We start from the raw sequence: 24808 nt of genomic DNA on the forward strand, positions 1-24808 counted from the left end.
CAAGAATTCATGAACAACTGGTTCGCGGTAATGCAAGGATAAAAAGCCAGGCAATGTCTTGAGCTAGGTCCTACAACTGAAAAGTTTGTACCACATATCACAAATCATCCTTTTAAAGTAGCACTAGTGGTACCCTTAACGTTAGGAAGTTACGATGGACTGTCAGATCCAGATGATTTTTTGCAAAAATTTGAAGGAACCGCAAGAACACACAGCTGGGGTGATGCAGTAGCATGTCCTATGCTACCAATAGTACTGCAATGGGTAGCAAGGGAATGGTTCAACAATTTGCCAGCTCAGAGCATCACATGCTTTACGGATCTGCTCTCAAGATTCTTATTAAATTTCCACAACCTACGCGCTCGCAAAAGAACACATGTTGAATGTCACGACATTAAACAAAAGCAAAAAGAAAGTTTGGGAGAAGTCATCGATAGGTACACCATGGAAGTGGCAAAAATACAAGACCTCCCAGAAAGTCAAAAGGTGTCCGGTTTTATACACTGCATAGACACCGATAGACATCTCTCTTTGTGGCAGCGATTGCGCAGAAGATTACCAGAAACTTTCGCGAAGGCTATAAAAGAATCGCATGACTATATGCGTACGCAAGAAGATATAAAACAAAACCGCGGAAGCAACTCTTCGTACATGGACATTGATGAAGATTATTATCGAACGCAAGGACGAGCGTCAGAGCATGGTAAACGGTATAATAATAATGGGCCGTCCCGAAGCGGTAATTACAATAACGATAAATACCGTAAATTTAACAACAACAAAGGGGGAGGAAGTCAGAGGTACAAAAGTAATCACACCGACAACATCGCATTAATAAAGGACCTCACAAAAATGCCAAAAGAAATTCTGGCTACAGAGGCGGTGTGCAAAGACTTTGATCCACCGGTCCCTATGTCAAAATATGGGAATAGGGACAAAAGTAAGTTTTGTGACTTTCATGACGATTACGGTCATGAAACAAATGAATGTCGGCATCTAATCGAAAAGGTGGTTGCCGAACTTAAAAAGGGAAGTTTACAACACTTCAAGAAAAGTGGAAAAGCATCAAGCGAGAAGCCGAAAGGAGAAAAAGAATATCCGTGGCAAAAGAAGAATGATGGAAGGGAAACGGATAAAACCATTAATATGGTAACCAGCGGACGAGTAAATCAGAGACGCATGTTAGAATTATCTGAAGAGTGGGAAAACACTCCCATCATGTTCCCGGTCATAGCACAGGAACCCTCAGATGCACCCATCACAATTAAAGGACGCGTTAAAAGGTGCGGGTACATCATAAAGCGATTACATATAGACACCGGCTGCGGTGTTGATATAATGTACGAACATTATTTCCGCTTGCTGCCAAGAGCGGTGCGAGCCAAGCTAATACCTCCTAGAACCGCATTATCAAGATTTTCTAGGGAGTCTGCATGGCCAATTGGGATCATTGAATTAGAGCTAGAGCTGGTAGATGATGATAATAAGGAGTTGGTAAGAAGTACAACAATAGAATTTGCTGTAGTAAGGTCTTACTCAAAGTATAATGCGCTCTTCCACAGTGCATGGCCTCATCAAGTTCCCAACACCATTAGGAATTGCAACGATAAGGTCAGAAAAACTCGATGCAAATGTTGCAGCCGTAGAACAAGCAGAAAAACAGCTGAGCGAGGCAGAACAGTTGCGAAGCTGCATGATTATCGCAAATCCGCGATATCCAGAGCAAAAAATAAAAATCGGCGAAGGATTATTCGATGAGACAAAGTTCAAGCTTCGTAACATATTAGCTTCTAATACGTATGTCTTTGCATGGAAAGAAGCAGACATGACTGGCGTACCAAGAGAAATTGCTGAGCATAAACTTAATGCAAATCCAAGTCTGACGCCAGTACGACAAAAGAAATGCGGTATGGCACCGGAAAGAAGCGAATGGTTGAAAACGGAGACTGACAAGTTGGTCAAAGCAAATATATTACGAGAGGTAAGGTACCAAACGTGGGTAGCAAATCCGTTAATGGTAAAAAATCCTGATGGGTCGTGGCGTATGTGTGTCGACTTCACGGACATTAACAAAGCCTGTCCCAAAGATAATTATCCTCTACCCGAAATAGACTGTAAAGTCGAGTCGCTGGCAGGCTTCCGATATAAATGTTTTATGGATGCGTACAAAGGATACTATCAGATATAGATGGCAGCAGATGATGAGGATACAACTGCTTTTCACACAAGCCAGGGAATATACTGCTATACCAAGATGCCATTTGGTCTAAAGAATGCGGGAGAAACATACCAGCGCGTAATAGACAAGGCTTTCAAAGGTCAAATTCGCAGAAATTTGGAAGCGTATGTTGATGATTTGGTGATAAAAAGCACAACAGAACAAGGTTTGTTGGAAGATATATTAGAAACGTTTGCATCGTTAAGATAGATAAATATGAAGCTCAACCCGTCGAAGTGCAGTTTTGGAGAAGAGGAAGGAAAGTTTCTTGGTCATATAATAACTGAGCGCGGATACGGGCAAATCCAAAGAAAATAGAGCCAATCAAAAATATGCTGTCACCCAGAAATAAAAAAGAAGTGCAAAGTTTAACGGGTAAATTGGCGGCATTAACAAGGTTCTTATCAAAATCTGCAGAGCGATCGCTCCCCTTTTTCGGGACATTAAAAAACTGCTTAAAGAAAACAGATTTCAAATGGACAGAGGAGGCAGAAGTGGCATTTCAGGAAATGAAAAAGTTGTTCAAAGAGTTTCCAACAATGAATGCGCCGATTACGGAAGAAACATTGATACCATACTTAGCAGCATCAAAAGAAACAATAAGTTCAGTATTGATAGCAAACAGGGGACATGTATGCGCTTCAAATCAAAATCTAGTTGATATATATATATATATATATATATATATATATATATATATATATATATATATATATATATATATATATATATATATATATATATATATATATATATATATATATATATATATATATATTATGTTGTGCGGACAGGTACAAATGCCTGTATATTTTGTTAGCAAAGCTTTAACAGGAAGCGAATTAAACTACTCTGCAATTGAAAAACTGGTTTATGCACTCGTGCATATGGCTAGAAGCTTAAAAAGATATTTCCAAGTGCATCCAATAATGGTCCTAACAGACTAGCCAATAAAGCAGGTATGACAAAAAATAACGTATTGTCAAAAAACTTAAAATTGCTTGATAAATTCTAGCAAGTTTACATTCGCTGACACTTGTTGAGCAGGTGCTATATAAATCAAAAAATTCTGGTCGCATGGCCAAATGGGCTATTGAATTGGGTGAGCATGAGATAAGCTTCTCACCAAGAAGTGCGGTAAAAGGGTAAGTCTTAGCAGATTACCTGGCTGAAACAGCTGGAGATATCGAAGTCTCGCATGAATCAAAAGAAATACCACCTCCGCCCGAGCAGCTGTGGGAAATGCACACAGATGGGGCTTGTGGTCCAGAAGGCGCAGGGGCAGGAATAGTCCTAAAAAGTCCAGAAGGAGAAGAATATATCTTCGCGCTGCGCTTTAGCTTCCCTGTAACAAACAATGAAGCTGAGTATGAAGCATTGTTATCCGGAATACGGGTAGCAAAATATTTGGAGGTAAAAGAATTGTCCGTATATGTTGACTCGCAGCTAGTTGCAAACTAATTCAACGGGATATTTGAAGCACATGATGAATCGATGCAAAAATATCTGAAAATTGTGCGAGAGCTTGCAGTAGACTTTGATTTATTCCAGATAACTCAGGTTTCAAGAACATTAAATAAAAAAGTGGATGCTCTCAGCAAGCTAGCCGCCTTAATATTCAGCCATTTTAAGAAAGAAATTTGGGTCGAGGAAGTGAAAGTTAAATCCATTGACACAGACGGTGTATCTGCCGCAGTTGAGGAAGAGGAGCAGAGTTGGATGACACTGATAGTGGAGTTTCTGAATAAAGGTGCATTGCCAATGGATTCAACAGAAGCAAGAAAGATTAAAATGAAAGCACCGATGTATTTGTTAGACAAAGGAATTCTATACAGAAAGTCTTTCTTGGGACCCCATTTGCGGTCTCTTAATCCAACTCAAGCAGAGTCAATCATACATGAAGTTTACGAGGAAATGTGCGTTTTGCACTTAGGGCACAAAACAGTGGCGTCCAAAATAATGCGGCTCGGATACTATTGGCCGTCAATGTACAGAGATGCCGCAAAGGTAATACGCAAATGTCAGTCATGTCAGCTGCACGCACCAGTAAGAAAAGCTCCGCGACATCCAATGATACCGGTCACGTCTCCATGTCCATTCTGTAAATGGGCAATTGATATAGTGGGGCCATTCACCGCAGGACCATGAGGTGTAAAGTTTTTGGTAGTGGCCATGGATTATTTTACAAAGTGGGTATAAGCCAAACCGCTGAAAACAATTTCGGGCAAACAAATCTGTTTGTATGGGAAAATATCGTCTGTTGGTTTAGAATATCAAATGAAATAGTAAGTGACAATGGTACACAGCTTGAGGGTAATCCATTCAGCGATTGGTGCCAAGAGCTAAACATAAAGCAAACATTCACATCAGTTGCACACCCCCAGGAGAACGGTCAGTGTGAGGTCACAAATCGAGATATCGTGTTAGGAATCAAAGCAAGGCTTGGATTGTGCCGAAGGGGTTGGATAGATGAACTGCCGAATGTACTGTAGGCGCACTGCACAACTCCAAAAGGCGCGACCAATGAAACACCTTTTAGTTTAGTGTACGGGTCTGAGGCTGTAATACCCGCTGAAATAAATGTGCCAACTATGCGCATAGCTTCCTTTGATGAAAGTAGCAATAGCGAAGAACTGCGTGAAAATCTAAACTTAGTTGAAGAGCGCAGGGAAATGGCGGCCATAAAAGAAGTAATCAACAAACAAAGAATCACAAGCTACTATAATAAGCGCATACAACCATTATCTTTCCAATTGGATAACTTGGTATGGCGAAAGAATGAAGCAAGCAGAGCAGAAGACACGGGTAAACTCGGACCCAAATGAGAAGGACCATACAAAGTTATTGACGTAAGCGATACAGGGGTGTATCGACTAGCAAGTTTAGATAGAAACGCTATAAAACGCACTTGGCATGCGCAAACACTGAAATGGTGCTACGTATGAAAAAACTACAGAGGGATTGATCACCCCAAATAACTGTTTAAAGTTTTTAATATGTAAATTTTTTTATTTTCCATTGTAAACATGACAACTAAGTGTTGGTCAAGTGATATGTTTGAAATAAATTGAATCATGCAATTTAAGCCAATAACTTATGCATTTTTATATTTGTTGATTGCATGCCCATTAAGCTGCATAGGGATACACTCCGAGTCTCAAGTGGCATAGTTTAGTTTGGTTACTAATACTATTTTTAATGGTAACAGTAGTAAAACATTGGTTTGTTTCAAACGCTCGTACACCGCGTAAGATAGAGACTTGCGCAGTCTAGACTATAAAACACAAGTTTGGGTTACTTGTTTAAATAACCCAGACATTGGCGTGGCCGGAAGACTCTTGAGTATAGACATTGGTTTTTCTATAGTACGGGTAAATTACATTGGATTGTATATGCGTACATACTTATAAATTTTTTTATAAAAGTCTTGAGTATAAACTTATAAGCATTGGTTTGCTTACTTTTGCGTAAAATATTGGATTGTTAGCGCAAGAATAAAAAGATCGTGAAATGATTGAAGGGTCGTTCCCGTCATGCATTCATGTCATTTATTCTAAACATGAGTTATTGAATGCATAAAATTGTAACGAATCATTATAACCGCCATAGTGATTTCATAAAAACGCAATAATTGCACTTTAACCAAAAGAGATATCGAATTATATTCAATCAAAGCTAACAAATTACAGTTAGAAGATATAAAGACAACCGCTTAGCATAAAAGCGGGACATGTGCCAAAATTTGACCTAATATACGATAAAAAGTAAAAAGGGGGTGGCATTGGATGGAACGTTTGCCCTACACTAAGGAGAGTATGCCATCCTCGCACGCAGCGATCAGATGCATACCCTGCTTTAAACATAAAATAAAAATATAATATAGGGATGCGAAACCTCCAAGATTGCAAGGCCCATCCCTCACTAGCAAAAAGCGCCACCCAAACATGGATAAATAATATCCATCGGGGGTAGCATAACAAACTCAGTCGAGTTTGTCATTGATTATCTCTTGTGTAGAGATGGTTGGATCATTGATGAGAAATTGTAGACGGGGATCGGAATTTGTTGAAGTCGGGCACAAGCTTCTTAACACTTTTCTTTGGCTTCGTAAGAGAGTAGCTCAGCAATATTTGGAGGAATCACGGGGGGTACATACAACTCCTGGCGAACAACATTCCAGAACAGGGTTCGCTCATACGCACGTGCGGCAACCATGGATGCACCAAATTGCTGCTCAACAACTTTGCAGTGGAAAGCATGCTGGACAATGTTCAGTAAACCCTTTCGGAGAATGTCATACTCCACCTTTATAGCATCGTGTTTCGCGCCCCATGACTCCTGGGACGCAATCCAGTCACTGAAGCTTTCATTTAAAAGCACGACATGGCCCTTTGCTTCCTCCAGTTTCGCAGACAGTGATGCAATCTCAGACTCCATAAATCTTTTTTCAGCAACATGCTGATCCTCCTCTTGCTGCCTTTTAAACATCAGAACATTGATACGCTCTTCCGCCTGCACGTGCGCGGTTACCGCAACGGTGAGTTGGGCAGTTAGTTTTGTATTATCCTCTTACAAAGCATTTATCTTGGACGTCTCTGTTGATGAGGGTGGTGGGGGATGAGCAAGCGCAACAGATTTAAGTTGCTAATGATTCAGATCCTTGGTAAAGTTAAACAGCGTCGATTGCGTGTCCATGTAAAGTTCTTTGGAAGGTGAAAGCGAGGAAAATTTTTGCATTAGTTGATGAGGGGCACATGATTTGCAAAAACTGGAAAAGGAACCTTCATGAACTCATTTACGTTCGGAATCAGTAAAGATGAATCATCAGAATTCGATCATACACGCTTGGAGTGATTGGACACACCACTTGGACCTGCAAATACGATAAACATGGCGTATAAAAACTTAAAGCCAATATTCAAAAAAAAAAAAAAGTCAGACTGTCGAAAGTAATACCTTTATCATGTGACCTTTTGTGGTTACCCAATATTCTGGCATCGGGAGTGTGGTACAGTGAAGGTATTGTGTCTGAGTGACCGACTTTCGAGCGAGAATGGCTACCGGAGTCGGTGGTAGGAATGGGTGTGTAAGACTCCAACTTCATCTACAATGTCAAAATCAGAACAACACATGAATGATACATAAAAAATGTAACTAGGGTTACATAGCGTAATGCAAAGTATGAGAGTATGAAATATACCTTTTTTGATCAAGAACAGGTCTTCGCAGAGAAGATGAAAAGGGTTGAATGATTTAAAAAGGAAAAGATTGTGAGATACGAAAAAGCCAATGTCCCATTTATAGAAAAAATATGGGAATCAAAAAGTAACAAGGGTATAATAATAGCCGTACACGTGTATCAATCTTAAGCTAAACACTTTGTTAAGATGTCCGGTGCACGTTAGCATCAACAGGGGGTTACATAATTACAATCATTACCTTTTCAGAAAACAGTGACAGTTGTCACCTCGGGTGCAGGAAATGTGGACACCCCGTACAAAATCAATGTGTACGGATCATCAACAACAGGTCCATTACACGGTATAATACTACATGCTGTTTTAAAACGAGTTTTGCATTCATGAAAAGGTGACGTCTTTACCAACGTCAAATGTTTTACAAAGATAACGTGCTTCTACGAATAGAAAGCATTAACATAAGTACGTGACACAAAGGTCGTTACAAAACCATAGCTCGTAAATAACATAAGTTGTGAATGCAAAATGAAAAGTTTCATGAATGAGACATCTCTAAACAATGCAGCGGTAGTCTAACACAGCGAGTCTATGACAGCAAGTCTATAGCACCAAGACTATAATAGCAAGTCTAACAGCGGAAGCAACAACGTCTAAGCACCTGATAAAAACATGCTTAAAAAGTCAACACGAATGTTGGTGAGCTATAGTTCACTTGTAATCAGTAATGTAATGTAGACCACGAGATTTCGTATTCAAAACAGTATCTCAAATCCGTATGATAAAGTATATGCTTATCCGTGGGCACCCGGTAACTAACTTAACGTAATATTACCCCCTAAAAGTACACTTGGCGAGTGCGTATGTTCTTGAAGTATTAAACACCCATTAAATGCTAGCGCGACTAGCCCGAGTGGGGATGTCAAACCCTTGGATCCATATCTAAGATTCACGTCTACCGGTTAAAAACCAATAGTTAAACGTTACCGTGCTAAGGGGAAGTTTATGCCGTTATATAAACCACACATATGTAAAGTTTAAGTACTCGTGTCTAGTAAATAAAACATAAAAGCGCATGTATTCTCAGTCCCAAAAATATATAAAGTAAAAAGGGAAGCTATAACTCACAGTGAAAGTGCAGTAAAGTCGATACGAAAAAATAGGCAAGTAGTAAGTTGGTCCAAAAGGTCCTCAATCTAGGTCAAAGGTTACTAAGTCAGTAAATTGTCCCAAAAGGTTTAAAAGTGAGTAAATTAAGTCTTAAGTATCATCATCATAATCATCGTACGTAAAAAGTAAAGTAAGTTTTCAATCAAGAATAGAGATCGAAATGACGCGCGGTTAGTGTCTAAGGCTCTTTATGTGAGTCCTCCTACCTCTATCCAAATTTTAGATCCTAACTCGATGTCATTTGACCATGGCGACGGTTCAAGCGCGAGTAGGTCAGAATTTTTAGCACGTCGTTACAAGGGCGTAGTGACTTTTGGGAGGCTATAAATCCTAAACCGTATATCGGATTTAGGAGAGTCTTAAATGAAAAGTCATCTACTCAAATCGAACTATCTGGAAATTAACTTTTCTAGAAGCCCAGGAGTCTGATCAGACCCTAAAAAACAGAAAACAAGTGCTCCGGTGGGTTTCTTGGTGTTTGGTGCTCATCACGGTTCTCATCCTTGATGCGTATAAGCCTCAAGTGCACAACTCTTGGTGTTTTAGCATCACTTTAACCAAGGTTTAACCATCAACACACAAAGTCAAGACTAAGAAATAAAATACAACTCATCTAAGAGTTTGAGCAAGATGATGAACCAAAGTTACATCAAATTCTTAGTTTGACACAAGTACAAGTTCTATTAAGCTATAAACTTTGAATCAAACTAAGTAAGCACGACCTTAAGCTATAGAACTTATATCTTAGATAAATTTGAAAGACCTTAGACTAGAAAGTCTAGATCTTATGTTCTTGGTGAAACCCTAAGTTATAGACTTTGACTTTCAACTTTTACAACACCATAAGTTATGAAACTTAGATTTTGTAAAGAAAAATGAATGTAAGCTTATGAGCTTTTGTTTAAACAAATTAGAAGACCATAAGTTACATAACTTAGATCAAACACGATAACAAAATCCTAAGCTAAAAAGCTTGGATTTCTTTACAACATTTATGAGACTTCAAGCTAGTAAGCTTGTATCTTTTATTTAATGAAAACACAAATTACAAACTTAAAGTACAACAAATTAAAGAAGATCATAAGTTCATGAACTTGATCTTTCAACCAACTTTTTGTAGAAACCTCAAGCTAGAAAGCTTGGATTTCTAATTTTCTTGAAGATCTTTAAAGTAAAGATTTAGATCTACAAGTTACATGAAGATCATAAACATAGGTTTTGATCTTATAACACAATTAAAGAGATCTTAAGTTATAAAACTTAGATCTAACAAGATAATAAAGATTCAAAGCTAAAAAGCTTGAATCCTTCATGTTCTTGAAGGCTTTTCAAAACAAAGTTTGAATCTACAAGAGTTATGAAGATTCAAGTTACAAAACTTGAATCTTTGATCCTAATGATGATGATTTACGAATTAGAGAAAGAAAAAGAAGAAGAAACAATCAAGAAACTTACACTTTTTATCAAGTATTTTAGAGAGAAAGTAAGAGAGAAAACTAGGGAGAAAACTTAGAAAGAAAATGTGATTGTGTGTTTTGAGAGAACAAAGTGAGGTTTTAGAAAAAATGGAATGGCGGTGGGGGTGTTCAAATGCCGACGGTTTAGGGGTGTTTAGGGGGGGGACCATTTGATTTGTATGGGTGGTAGTACATGGTGGTGTAGTGATGTTGGGTAGCATGGGGTAAAAAGTTAAATGGTGTAATTAGTTGTCCACAAGCATGCTAGTTACTTGTCTTAATATTATATGGGTTTTGTCTCATGTATTAATGGGCTAACTAGTCCATTAATTAGTCCACTAAGTGAGTCCATTACTTGAGTAGGTTGGGTCATGGATGTCCATTAAGTTAAAAGTCCATTAAGACTAACTAGTAAGCATTAGTAAACATTAAGTGCAATTAAGGAACCAACTAGTCAAGTAATTGTCATTAATAAATAACAATTACGATTAAGTAGTCATAACGCTCCAATTTATGACAAAAGTTTAACGTGTACCAAGTACATAGCTCGTTTTAAACAATAAGTGACACTAACGGTCATAAATGCATTCGAGGATCAAGTTAAGTAACCAAGTACTTAATAACACGTTGTAAGGCATTATGAAAGTAATTAGCATAAATAATGATCCCAGAATATAAGCTAACTCAGTACGCACAAACATGCAGTTTCGTGAAAGTATAAAATATAATTATAAGTCAAAAAAGTCGGGTCGTTACATTACCCACATGTTAAAGAAAATTTCGTCCCGAAATTTTGAGGAGGGACCAACAACGGTACCGAATTTGAAGAAGAAGGAGCGTATCAAAGTTCTGAGGGACTATTGGGCTCAGAAGTGAGCTATTTAACTTGAAAGGTACTTGGGCGTATAAAAGTAAGAGTATGTATATGCCATTAATTAAGTCTCTTGACCTTAAGATCAACAAATTGATTTCGTTTCTTATTAACATGAATATGCCATCTGAATATATACCCACAAAAGGAAAGATGATGTTTTTAGCCTTACAGGCATCTTCAGTAAGCTGGATGCATGAAATGCATCATGGATGTTACCAACTCATCTAAAACATTGAGCGCTTATGTCGCAATACAAAGCTGACAGGTAGAATGGAAAACATGGTGATCACAACCATGCGATTTGATGTCTCGATAGTGTTAGCCACGGATTTTACTAACCCTTTAATTTCGGAAGGAGACCATAGGCATAAAGAACCCGATATTTAAGAAACGTTTGATTTGAATTGAAATTTTAGCTGAAAGTGACTAATCATACTTACATGCAATGCAAGCCATAATTATTTATAGTGTCATCAGGATGGTCTGAACGAACAATGAAAGATATCACCCAATTTAACATACTAGATGTGAACTTATCTTGGGATGGAATGAAAGCACAGTTCCCTAATGTAACTATATGCTTTCAGTTACATGCTGAAGTTAGAGTTAGCATCGACTTAGAACAACATATAGTTGCAACCAACGAAGGAAGAAATATATAGAGTAACTACATCAGTGTCATAGATGTTTTAAGCAGTCCCTTCCAAGAGGATAACAAGATTCATAGATTTTTAAAGTAATTTGCATTACATTTCTGAAAGAAAATTGCACGAAAGGTGTGATTTTTGAACGAGAGTGAACTCTTCGTACAACGAGTGAGTTGATCTGAACTTATCCTTATACTTAAGGGGATGCACGAATGAGAAGATACATGAACCCTTGGTCATAAAGAATGGTTTACTCCACGTGAAAAGAATCTCAAAAATGATTTCTTGTACCTCAACATACTGAATCATAGAGATGATGTTTACGAGGGTGTTGTGATTAGCCGTGAAATATTGAGAGTAGAAACCCACCTAGTGCCTTTCCTACAATAGGGTGACCACTGAGTGTACCTCAGAAAACTGATTTATTGGCCCGCGTTTCTGCCATGTCTAACCTTAAAAGGAACATTTTATGAGCGCAAAGGCTTCCTAACAAATTTTATAAAACTGCCATCCAAAGTGGCTCAAGAGTTTTTAACAAGGATCTAAATGGTAAGCTTCATCCCTAAACGAAGGACGAGGAGAAGTGTGATCCATACATGGTGTAGATTGATACGAAAACCTTTAATGAAATCATCCAAGGAAGTTTTGAAAAAAAACCTTTAAACTTTTGATGTGATAACATAAACGGAACGAAGTTCTTAGTAAATTTAGAAGTATGTACAACGTGTACTGTAAGACCCGTTTATTTGTAGTGTACATAAGTGTTGTTAATGTACTTGAAGTGGGGTTTTGGTTGTACATATTAAAAAGAATACAGAAAACTGGTCTGGGCATTTGGCGCGCCGCGTGGCCATTTGGCGCGCCGCGCCATTGTTCTGTGACAGATTCCCTTTTAATTAGATATTTTGAGGGCAAATTGGTAAAATCACAAGGAATCCGACTTTAAGGCTTGGGATCAGTTGTTGGAGCCTCATTTACTCCATTTCCACCCACTTAATCATCTTCCATTAAATCCTAGAGAGAGAGAAGGTTCTAGAGTGAGAAAGCTCCATTAAAGGAAGAAGGAGGTTGAATCGGGTCTTAGTGCGAGTTCTAAAGTCATTCATCTAGTCGCTAGCTACGTGGTGATTGTGTTGGAAAGTTATAAAACCTAATTTCTTACTTTAATTGTATTAAGGGTTAGGGTTTGGGTAGTGTTGCACATAAAACCCATTTGTTAGTGAATTAGGGGTTTTTGAGTGAATTTGGGTCATGTAGACTCAAAGTTGACTAACTAGGGTTTTCAAAGTATTAATTTATGTTTATGAGCTTAAATTGGTTAGTCAAATTACTAGCACACTTATATATATATAAAGGGGTGTTAAGTGGGTTAGTGGATGACCCGAAATGGGTGTGTAGACCTTAAATTGGTCAAATGGGTCAAAGTGGACTTAAGTTAGTTAATGTTTGTGATTAATGCCTAAACCTTGTTTTGAAATGTGTTTTAAACCTATCTTGGCTAATATTAGGGTTTTGGTATGAGTTGACCCAAAATTAGGGTTAAGGGTGCAAATGGGTTGAAATTGCACTTTGGGTTAAAATAACTTTAGAATGGTGAAAGAATTGGTTGACCAACTTGAGTTTGTGATTGATAATATGTATAATGTGATAGGTACGTTACATTGAGGTTTTGCAAGCTAGGGTATCTTTTCACAAGAGATTTTGAGGTGAGTGGAATAACTATATGTGTAGGTATATAATGTATCTATTTGTTGTAGCATGAAATGCGTAGTGTCGAGGTGTTAAGACACCACGTTTTACGTGATGAGTGAAGCATCGAGGTGTTAAGATGCCACTCGGGGTGAAGCATCGAGGTGTTAAGATGCCACCTAGGGGTGTGGTGTCGAGGTGTTAAGACACCACTCCGTAAAATAATGAGTAAAGCATCGAGGTGTTAAGATGCCACTCGGGGTGAAGTGCCGAGGTGTTAAGGTGCCACCCTAGGGGTTAGTGATACGAGGTGTTAAGTACCCTAACGGATGTTATGAACACCGATGGCGTTTTCGCGAGCGCCATTCCCTTGTACGATTGGTTAACCATGGTCATTGTGTTGTAAGTGTAAGCATATTATATTATTCGAGTTATATTTATATGCGTTGCTATGCTAGCTTGTGGAATTGGAGATTTCTAGCTCGTATTCGAGATTATAAGCTAATTGTGTTGCTGGCATGTATGCGGTATTTGAGTAAGTGATTACAAGTAGGTATGTTATATATGTATGTGTATAATTATTGCATTCACTAAGCGTTAGCTTACCCTCTCGTTGTTTACCTTTTTATAGGTTCGGTTGTGGACAAGGGTAAGGGCATCATCTTGGATTAAAGATCTCGTTGTTGTTAGGGAACGCTTTTGGAGATATTAGCTTTTGGAGTTTGACCGACACTTGGGTAGTTTAATCCCAAACACCATGCTCGTAGTGTAGTTTGGTACTTAAACTTTTGATGGTCGAAACTCATACTTTGTATTAAACTCGTAAAACGGCCGATGTGGGCCCCGCTTCGTAAAACTCATTTTATTAATGAAATGTGTTAGTTTTACATATTTGAATATGTTGTTAAAAGCGTTTTGTCTAATTATGTCAGGAAGTGGCTAATCTTTTTCACTTTTGAAGACTTTTTGGATATACCAGATCGGCGCGTCGCGCGGCCTTCTGGCGCGCCGCGCTATTTGCTGAACAAATATTTTTTTTTGGTATTTTCCGCGGGTTCGATGGTGGTTTGGTTTGGGTCGTTACAAGTGGTATCAGAGCATGGTCTGAGGGATTTAGGTGACTTGAGATAGGTGCCTAGACTTTGACTTTACTGTGTGTACGCTTTATGCGGGACTTGTAGGACTTTGGGTCGGAAAGGGAATTGTTAGTGCTAGTGTTTATGTGAATTAACCATGCACTAATTGCTTTGTGTTGTTTTAGCAATCATCAAGCGAGATAGACGTGGTACTAGCGAGTTAATGCGACGTGCTCAAGTAACAACGATTAGCTACCGTTGTTACGGGTGCCAATCGTATCAAATAAGCAATGTACGACGATTGTTGAGCAAGATGGGGTGGCGTGGTGTACATGTATACTTACGTGTTATGTCCTTTCGTTCTTTGTTTAACCTTTTCCGTTTTATAGAATGAAGACAAGAAACGGACACGATAACGATATCGGAGGTACAAGCGAGGACTTCGAATTCACGGCCAAGGTTAAGGCCATCTTGAAGAACTACAAGGAGAATTTTGTTGTTAGCGTGAGGAAAGTTTTCAAAGAATCGGTTGACGAGCAAATAACTGATTTAATTAATGAACGAATGAAGGCCACTGTCAAAGAGGCACTTGACGCTAGAAATGTTTATCCTCGTGGTGAAGGAGGCGAAGGGAGGCGGGACTTTCATTACAAGAACTTCAAGGACGCTCAAACCCCGATGTTTAATGGGGTGCGAGATCCGTTGAAAAGCACGTGTTGGATTTCCGATATCGAGGGGGCTTTCCGTACCGCGGAGTGTCCTCCCGAAAAGAAGGCGAGGTATGGTTCTAGTATGTTGAGGGAAGAAGCCAAGTTGTGGTGGGACGATAAAATTAATTTATATGTTGAAGAACAATGCATGAGCTTGACATGGGAAGAGTTTAAGAAGGAATTTTTTAGAGAATATCGAACTTCTTCTGACCTTGATAGAATCCGGGACGAGTTGCACCATTTGCAATAAGGTTCAATGGACTTGGTCACACTCAAGTCTACCTTTTTGGCAAAAACTCGTTTTTGTCCGGAATATGTGGGTGACGATCACAAGCTAATGAAAGATTTCTACCGTACTTTGAATGTTGAGTTCAAGGGCATGATTAGTCGGGGTATGGCTAAGTCTTTTGATGAGTTATTTGAATTTGGTCGGGGTTTTGAGCCGGATGTTCCAAGAAAAAGCGATTTCACGTTTTCCAAAAGAAAGTTTGAAGGTTCTAGTCATTCTAACTTTTCAAACAAGAAGAACAAGAACAAGAAGGGTTCCGAGAGTGTTAATAGCGTGAAGAAGGGCGCTTCCGGGGGTTTTTCTTATGTGTGCTACAATTGTGGGCAATCGGGTCATATGGCTCGTGAATGTCCTAAACCATCTTTCGGAAACAAGGTCACTTGTTTTAATTGCGGTAAAGAAGGGCATAAGAAGCCGGAGTGTCCCGATTTGTGAAACGATAATATGAAGCGGTTAGAGAAGGCTGTGGGTACGGCTAGGGGTCGCAACTATTTGATGACCAATGATGAAGCCAAACAATCGAACGAAGTTGTTTCAGGTACTTTCATGGTCAATTCTAATCCGGCAAGGATTATTTTCGATAGCGGTGCAAATTTATCGTTTGTGTCTCCTAAATTTGTGCCTAAACTTAATAGACCGTTAGCTAAGTTAAGTCGTTCGGTAGAAGTCAAAATAGCGGACGGCAAGACGGTGCTAGTAGTTGATGTGTGTAAAAATTGTGATGTTGTGTTTGGTGCCGAAAACTTTAAGATAGATCTCATTCCGATGACCTTGGGCGATTTTGATATTGTTGTGGGTATGGATTGGCTCGATCATAATAGAGCCGATATTGCATTCCATGAAAAATTTATTCTTGTGAAGACCCCAAGTGGGGGAGAGTTAATTATTCACGGTGATAAGTTTAGAAGACTTGTGCCGATATGCACTTTTACACGGGCACGTCGTCTCCTCGATAGTGGTGGCATGGCCTTTCTTGCCCATGTTGTTGATACTCGTGATGAGTCACCACCCATTCGTGAAATTCCGGTGGTTAGTGAATTCGAAAACGTTTTTCCGGACGAGTTACCGGGTGTTCCGGCGGAAAGACAAGTTGAATTTCGCATTGAGTTACTTCCGGGAGCTACTCGCATTGCTAAAACTCCTTATGGTTTAGCGCCGACGGAAATGCAAGAGTTGTTAAATCAAACCCAAGAGTTGCTTGAGAAGGGTTTTATTCGACCGAGTGCTTCGCCATGGGGTGCTCCGGTTTTATTCGTAAAGAAGAAGGATGGTAGTATGCGGATGTGCATCGATTATCGGGAGTTAAATAAAGTGACGATCAAGAATCGTTATCCATTACCTCGGATTGACGATTTGTTTGACCAACTCCAAGGTGCAACGTATTTCTCTAAAATCGACCTACGATCCGGCTATCACCAAATGCGGGTCCGTGAGGAAGACATCGAGAAAACGGCTTTTCGAACGCGTTATGGGCATTTTGAATTCGTAGTTATGCCTTTTGGTCTTACGAATGCACCGGCGGCATTCATGGAACTTATGAACCGAGTGTGCCAACCTATGTTGGACAAGTCGATAATTGTGTTCATCGACGATATACTTGTTTATTCGAAGAGTATGAACGAACATGAACATCATTTGCGTGAAGTATTGAAGACGTTACGAAAGGAGAAGTTGTATGCTAAGTTCTCCAAGTGTGAATTTTGGCTAAGGGAGGTTCAATTCCTTGGCCATATTGTGAACGAAGATGGTATTCAAGTAGATCCGGGGAAGATAGAGACGGTGAAGAGTTGGAGACAACCGACTACGCCTACGAAAGTCCGAAGTTTTCTCGGATTGGCCGGTTATTATCGTCGGTTTATCCAAGACTTTTCTAAGATCGCTTCTTCATTGACGAAATTGACGAGGAAGAAGGCGAGATTTACTTGGGAGAACGAGCAAGAAATTGCCTTTCAATTGCTAAAAGAGAAGTTGTGTCAAGCTCCGGTGTTAGTTTTGCCGAAAGGAGTGGAAGACATGACGGTTTATTGTGATGCTTCGCTAAATGGGCTCGGGTGTGTTCTTATGCAAAGGGGTAAAGTCATCGCTTATGCCTCTCGACAATTAAAGGAACACGAGACGAGATATCCGACTCATGATCTTGAGTTGGCAGCGGTTGTGCATGCGTTGAAAATTTGGCGCCATTACTTGTATGGTGTTAAGAGTATGATTTATTCGGATCATAAGAGCATGAAACATCTCTTTAATCAACGAGATTTGAATTATCGTCAACGTAGGTGGATGGATGTGGTAAAAGATTATGATTGGGAAATACTTTATCATCCAGGCAAGGCGAATGTGGTCGCGGATGCGTTAAGTCGAAAGAGTCATCACCCGGCGTTACGATTGGGATTGTTACGTATGATTATTACTAACGATTTTCTTGAAAAACTTGGTGTGATTCAAATAGAGGCTTACGTTCACAACAAGCATGCGGAGCGAATTGTGGGGCAATCGGAATTCATTACTATGGGTTCGCGTGGTTTGTTGTCCTTTCAAGGAAGAGTGTGGGTGCCTAAGATGGGTGAGTATCGACAAGTGCTACTTGATGAAGCACATAAGTCAAAGTATTCCATTCATCCAGGCGCAACGAAGATGTATCTTGATTTGAGGAAGGATTATTCGTGGCCGGGCATGAAACGTGATGTTGTGAAGTATGTTGAGCAATGCGTCACGTGTTTGCAAGTTAAGGCCGAGCACCAAAAGCCGTATGGTAAGTTACAACCGTTAGAAATCCCGAAATGGAAATGGGAGCACATTACCATGGATTTCATTACAAAGTTACCTAAAACGGCGAGAACCCAATTTGATTCAATTTGGGTGATAGTTGATCGATTGACGAAAAGTGCTTTGTTTCTTCCCATTAAGGAAGCGATATCGTCGGAGTCCTTGGCTAAGTTATTTATCAAGGAAGTTATCTCTCTACACGGAGTTCCCATATCTATTATTTCGGATCGAGATACCCGTTTTACATCTCGGTTTTGGGAGAAATTTCATGAAGATATGGGTACGCAATTAAAATTAAGCACGGCGTATCATCCTCAAACGGACGGTCAAACCGAACGTACGAATCAAACTTTGGAAGATATGTTACGAGCGTGCATTATTGATTTCGGTGGTAGTTGGGATGATCATTTGCCTTTGGTGGAATTCTCGTACAATAATAGTTATCATACTAGTATCGGGATGCCGCCATATCAGATGCTTTATGGGCGTAGGTGTCGAACCCCGATTTGTTTGGGTGAACTGGGACAGAAGGAAATTGAGAGTACCGATTTGGTCTTAGAGACGAATAGCAAAATTGATATGATTCGAGAGCATTTGAAAAAAGGCTCAAGATAGGCAAAAGTCGTATGCCGACAAACGTAGACGAACGATCGAATTTCAAGAAGGTGACATGGTGATGCTTAAGGTTTCGCCATGGAAGGGTATTATTCGATTTCAAAAATGGGGAAAGTTAGCTCCTTGGTTTATTGGACCATTTAAGGTTTTAGCTCGTGTTGGTGAAGTCGCGTATCGTTTGGAATTACCCGAAGAGCTTGTGGGGATCCATAATACATTTCATGTTTCCCATCTTCGTAAGTGTCTCGCGAATGATTCATCTTGGGTACCATTAGACGAGATTGAGCTAAATAATAAGTTAGAGTATATTGAGGAACCGATTGCCATACTCGATGAAAAGGTCAAAAGGTTGAGACATAAAGAGGTGAGAACTTTTAAAGTTCAATGGCGTCGTAGTAAAGGTTTCGAGTTTACTTGGGAGCCCGAAGAGTTTGTGTTGGTTTATCTTCCTTCTTGTCATGCGGCGTGGATCGCGAGGACGCGCTCCGATTCAAGTGGGGGAGAGTTGTAAGACCCGTTTATTTGTAGTGTACATAAGTGTAGTTAATGTACTTGAAGTGGGGTTTTGGTTGTACATATTAAAAAGAATGCAGAAAACTGGTCTGGGCGTTTGGCGCGCCGCGCCATTGTTCTGTGACAGATTCCCTTTTAATTAGATATTTTGAGGGAAAATTGGTAAAATAACAAGGAATCCGACTTTAAGGCTTGGGATCAGTTGTTGGAGCCTCATTTACTCCATTTCTACCCACTTAATCATCTTCCATTAAATCCTAGAGAGAGAGAAGGTTCTAGAGTGAGAAAGCTCCATTAAAGGAAGAAGGAGGTTGAATCGGGTCTTAGTGCGAGTTCTAAAGTCGGTCATCTAGTCGCTAGCTACGTGGTAATTGTGTTGGTAAGTTATAAAACCTAATTTCTTACTTTAATTGTATTAAGGGTTAGGGTTTAGGTAGTGTTGCACATAAAACCCATTTGTTAGTGAATTAGGGGTTTTTGGTTGAATTTGGGTCATGTAGACTCAAAGTTGACTAACTAGGGTTTTCAAAGTATTAATTTACGTTTATGAGCTTAAATTGGTTAGTCAAATTACTAGCACACTTATATATATAAAGGGGTGTTAAGTGGGTTAGTGGATGACCAGAAATGGGTGTGTAGACCTTAAATTGGTCAAATGGGTCAAAGTGGACTTAAGTTAGTTAATGTTTGTGATTAATGCCTAAACCTTGTTTTGAAATGTGTTTTAAACCTATCTTGGCTAATGTTAGGGTTTTGGTATGAGTTGACCCAAAATTAGGGTTAAGGGTGCAAATGGGTTGAAATTGCACTTTGGGTCAAAATGACTTTAGAATGGTGAAAGAATTGGTTGACCAACTTGAATTTGTGATTAATAATACGTATAATGTGATAGGTACGTTACATTGAGGTTTTGCATGCTCGAATATCTTTTCACAAGATATTTTGAGGTGAGTGAAATAATTATATGTGTAAGTATATAATGTATCTATTTGTTGTAGCGTGAAATGCGTAGTGTCGAAGTGTTAAGACACCATGTTTCACGTGATGAGTGAAGCATCGAGGTGTTAAGATGCCACTCGGGGTGAAGCATCGAGGTGTTAAGATGCCACCTAGGGGTGTGGTGTCGAGGTGTTAAGACACCACTCCGTAAAATAATGAGTGAAACATCGAGGTGTTAAGATGCCACTCGGGGTGAAGTGCCGAGGTGTTAAGGTGCCACCCTAGGGGTTAGTGATACGAGGTGTTAAGTACCCTAACGGATGTTATGAACACCGATGGAATTTTCGCGAGCGCCATTCCCTTGTACGATTGGTTAACCATGGTTATTATGTTGTAAGTGTAAACATATTATATTATTCGAGTTATATTTATATGCGTTGTTATGCTAGTTTGTGGTATTGGAGATTTCTAGCTCGTATTCGAGATTATAAGCTAATTGTGTTGCTAGCATGTATGCGGTGTTTGAGTAAGTGATTGCAAGTAGGTATGTTATATATGTATGTGTATAATTATTGCATTCACTAAGCGTTAGCTTACCCTCTCATTGTTTACCTTTTTATAGGTTCGGTTTTGGACAAGGGTAAGGGCATCATCTTGGATTAAAGATCCCGTTGTTGTTAGGGAACGCTTTTGGAGATATTAGCTTTTGGAGTTTGACCTAGACTTGGGTAGTTTAATCTCAAACACCATGCTCGTAGTGTAGTTTGGTACTTAAACTTTTGATGGTCGAAACTCATACTTTGTATTAAACTCGTAAAATGGCCGATATGGGCCCCGCTTCGTAAAACTCATTTTATTAATGGAATGTGTTAGTTTTACATATTTGAATATGTTGTTAAAAGCGTTTTGTCTAATTATGTCGGGAAGTGGCCAATCTTTTTCGCTTTTGAAGACTTTTTGGACAGACCAGATCGGCGCGCCTCGCGGCCTTCTGGTACGCCGCGCCATTTGCTGAACAAATATTTTTTTTTTTTTGGTATTTTCCGCGGGTTCGATGGTGGTTTGGTTTGGGTCGTTACATGTACCATTTTGCACAAAACTATTTGACTCAAGTTAAACAACTCAATAAAGGGGCGATTTTTAAATAATTTGAAGGTATAACTTAGTATGTACTAACCAAAATAAGTAAGGGTAAATTTATTAATTTAATTATATACATACGTATAAAATTTTGTAAATCGCATAAGTGACGGAAAATTTTATTATTTTCATTTGCCCATAAATCTCGTGAGGACCGCACAAATAAACGTGTAAAATTTTTTGATAAACATAGTTTTTCGTATTTCAGAGGTTACGAATTATAAAAGATCGAGTGAAAATTCTTGAATCATCGGGTGACATGTTACTAGGTAATGAAAACTAATGAATTAAATGTAGTTTTGATAATTATAAGGACATAAGTCTTTGGGCCAAAAATGTTCACGTGCGAAGCCGTTGCTAAAAAGTGAGGTATGAAGGATAGAGCATGAGGACGGGAAATTAATCGCTTCTTGACTTTGCAAAATACCAAACAGGTTATGACTAATATTAAAGTCGGAATACTGACGGTGTTAATTTCACTAAATGAGAATTCCTCTGGAATAATCCAGGACTTAGAGTTATGTAAGAAAGAGCATCGTTCCAACAGGTGTGGCAAATAAGATCCTTGGGGTAACACAATAATTTTGAATGGTTTAAGTGTTAGTAGATGCCTGAAGGCTCTGCATGACGTGGTAGTAAGTGCCTTTATCACACACATGAATCTCTCGATTTCGACGGTTGTGAAGTCTTCATGACGACTGGGATACGAATAACTCGAAAAATTTTATATAACAAGCAACGAAAATTTTACAGAAATCGTTTAAGGTGACAATGTAAGAAAAGAAACGAAGTTCTTAGTAAATTTGTACTATTTTAAGTAAAATACCTTTTGAATAAAAGAATTGATTTGTAAAAGTGAAAGTAAAATTTCATATGTACTAGTTAAAAAGAAGTAATTATTTACTTTATTATATTTAACATATACGATTTCTAAAATTTGTACGAATGGCAATAAAATAAATTTATTTTTATAAAACTTTGAGAGGATCGCACGGTGAAATAGTGTGTGTAAAATTTTGGCAAACAAAATTTTCATATTTCGGAGGTTACAAGTTGGAAAAAGATTGATGAGGATCGAGTAAAAGATTTTTGAAAATTTCAGGTGATATTTGAGCAACAATGTCACGAGGTAATGAAAACTATTGAATTTAAATATGGTTGATGACTATTAGTAGGGCATAAGTCATTTGACCAAAAATGCTTAAGTGTGAAGCTGTTGCTTATAAGTAAGATATGAATGAGAGAGTATGAGGATGAGAATTAACCACCCATTGATTTTGGAAAATTTTGAACTGGTATGAGTAATATCGAAGTAAGAAGGATGATGGTGTGATTATCATCAAATAAGAAATCTCTCGGATTAAGTTAGGATTTAGAGTCGCGTAAGAATGAGTATCAAATAAGATTCTTGGGTAGTCTTTAATATAGAATTTGAATCGCTGAAGTGACGGGATACAATTTCCTTTATGTTATCGTTATGCAAGTTTGTCCATTGTATCGGTTTCTTTCATGGCTAGAAAGTGAGCAATATTCTTCTCAGTCTCCAATTTCTTCACATGTACCAAAATAGCAAAACGCCCTTTTTCTCATGACCTCTTGTGCCTTCATGCCACTAATAAGGTTCAGCTTCGGGCTATTCCTCTCCCCGTAAACTATTAATGGCTCACCATTCTCGCGAGGTATACTAATAATCTTCTCACTATAAATAACTTTCGCTTTCCTCCTTGAAAGCCAGTCCATTCCAACTATTACGTCGAGCTTCCCAAATTGATGGGTGTTAGGTTAATCTTAAGGTTCATTCCGACCAAATCTTATTATACTACCATGAAACATTCTATCAATCTTCTCAAATAATATCTGGTTGTGCGTAGGTAACTAATCCTTTCCAACTACTACTTTAAAACTTCCAAGTTTTGTTGACATGAGGTCATCTCCAAATGACCCACCTGTAAATTTTAAGGTACTACCTGAAATTATTCCTCTATCTCCGCCAGCTTACCATTAGCTTATCCTATAGAATACTTAACTCTCGTGGTTGTTAATGGCTTATTAGTCATAACACTAAGGTTCTTAGATATAACGTGTCAATCGCTCTAGTATTAAACAATTTCGAGAAAATAAAACGTTGTGATGAAACGTACCCTAACTAAAATCGGGATCAATGCCAGTCTCCATAGCCGAGATAACGATTGCTCTAACGCAAGTAAGTCCAAAGTTTTTTCTACTTCAGAACTTTTTCCTTAAGTATCCAGGGTGTCTATATCTATAACGAATTTTCGGGTTATCAATTCTGCAATCAAGACCCTCCTTGTACAGCATCTGGGCTACGTGGTTGTTCTTTCCTTTACCTCTAATAGACCATAATGCGTATACTCAAGTGGTTCCTACCAAAATTTTCTTTTAATCACTTCATATTCCTCATATAGTAACATTGGAACTTCTGCATGATTTACGTTAATATAATCACCCTGGCCTGGCGTCATTATATTGTACTAAATCGTACGTTCATTCCAATATCACTCCACATGGTTAATGTAACGTGATCACTTCAAGTTCTACTCAATTTCGTCTAATGGTGCTTTATCTATGCTATCTCAAAACAAAATCTACATAATTAATCTCACGACTTCTCGGTGTGGGTGTGTAGGTTCCGTAGGTCATGCATCAGTGCCTAAATGTCCCGAAATTTTCATCAAAATGTTCGGGTTCAGGAAGTGTCGTTGGGTTCCTTTCTAGAAATTCAATCTGGGTCTCGTGTCGAGTTGTATGTGTAGCAAGTAGTAATACGATGTGTCTTGAGGTGACTCCCAAGTCTTTGGGTATGGCTGAGCATCAGTAGAAGACACTCTGACCTTGTGAAAGGAGATGCCTTCCTAACTTCTCCAATGCCTAAGAGTGTTAGGGACCTAAGTCCATAAGTGTCGTTAGATCGTCGAGTAGTGGTGAAGGATGAAAGAGATAAGTGACGGTCATGAAAGCGTACGGGATACGGGTCAACTTGCAGAAACTGAACAACCTTCGAATGTTCATACGTTGTACGTGGCTAATTAGGGTGAGCTCGGGGGTGGGGCGAGGTGTGATTACTCCGACAAGTCCTCACATATCTCCTCTTTCGAGGATCAACTTTAGTGGGCGTGTAATCCGAGAGGTATTCTTCCTAGATTGCGTGAAGTGCTATTTCGATCTCTGGAACGGTAGAACGGTAGTAACAGGTGGAATACATTACTAGTCCTTAGGGTTAGACGAGGGGGAAAAGGGTTCAAAAAAACATCTGAACAAGGAAAGATAAATTTTCCAAGTCGGTACAGCGAATAGCAGACATGTAGTAAGAACGTAATCACACATAATAACTACAGCAGCCTAGATCGTCTACAGCAGTACATAGCATGGCAATAATAACAGTATCAAACAGAAGTATCATGCAAAAAGCAGATAGTAGCATGCAGTAGCGAGAATAAGCAGTAGCATACAGCAAGTTCATATGGCAGTAGAAGTAAGCAGTAGCATGCACCA

At 39.0% G+C, this 24808-nt stretch overlaps 2 protein-coding genes across 2 annotated transcripts; both read left to right on the plus strand.

Annotated features, from left to right (window-relative positions):
- Positions 1-2188: 2188 nt before the first annotated feature.
- Positions 2189-4366, plus strand: LOC139863702 (uncharacterized). Its single transcript, XM_071852309.1, has 5 exons — positions 2189-2384; positions 2636-2850; positions 3114-3177; positions 3396-3631; positions 3770-4366. The coding sequence occupies exons 1-5, from the start codon at positions 2189-2191 to the stop codon at positions 4364-4366; spliced, it is 1308 nt and encodes a 435-aa protein (XP_071708410.1).
- On the plus strand, positions 4363-5043 carry LOC139863703 (uncharacterized). Its single transcript, XM_071852310.1, has 2 exons — positions 4363-4620; positions 4711-5043. The coding sequence occupies exons 1-2, from the start codon at positions 4363-4365 to the stop codon at positions 5041-5043; spliced, it is 591 nt and encodes a 196-aa protein (XP_071708411.1).
- The last annotated feature ends 19765 nt before the right edge of the window (positions 5044-24808 follow it).

Source organism: Rutidosis leptorrhynchoides, chromosome 8 (assembly GCF_046630445.1).
Source record: "Rutidosis leptorrhynchoides isolate AG116_Rl617_1_P2 chromosome 8, CSIRO_AGI_Rlap_v1, whole genome shotgun sequence".
In the NCBI taxonomy this organism is placed as follows: Eukaryota; Viridiplantae; Streptophyta; class Magnoliopsida; order Asterales; family Asteraceae; genus Rutidosis; species Rutidosis leptorrhynchoides.

Excerpts from the sequence above, each read along its gene's own strand:
- LOC139863703 (XM_071852310.1), top strand. The coding sequence starts at position 4,363 with ATGAGGTGTAAAGTTTTTGGTAGTGGCCATGGATTATTTTACAAAGTG. Across the intron at positions 4,621-4,710 it reads AGGAGAACGGTCAGTGTGAG|GCGCACTGCACAACTCCAAA; the intron begins GTCACAAATCGA and ends AATGTACTGTAG.
- LOC139863702 (XM_071852309.1), top strand. The coding sequence starts at position 2,189 with ATGGCAGCAGATGATGAGGATACAACTGCTTTTCACACAAGCCAGGGA. Across the intron at positions 2,385-2,635 it reads AAAAAGCACAACAGAACAAG|AGCGATCGCTCCCCTTTTTC; the intron begins GTTTGTTGGAAG and ends CAAAATCTGCAG. Across the intron at positions 3,632-3,769 it reads GGGTAGCAAAATATTTGGAG|ATAACTCAGGTTTCAAGAAC; the intron begins GTAAAAGAATTG and ends GATTTATTCCAG.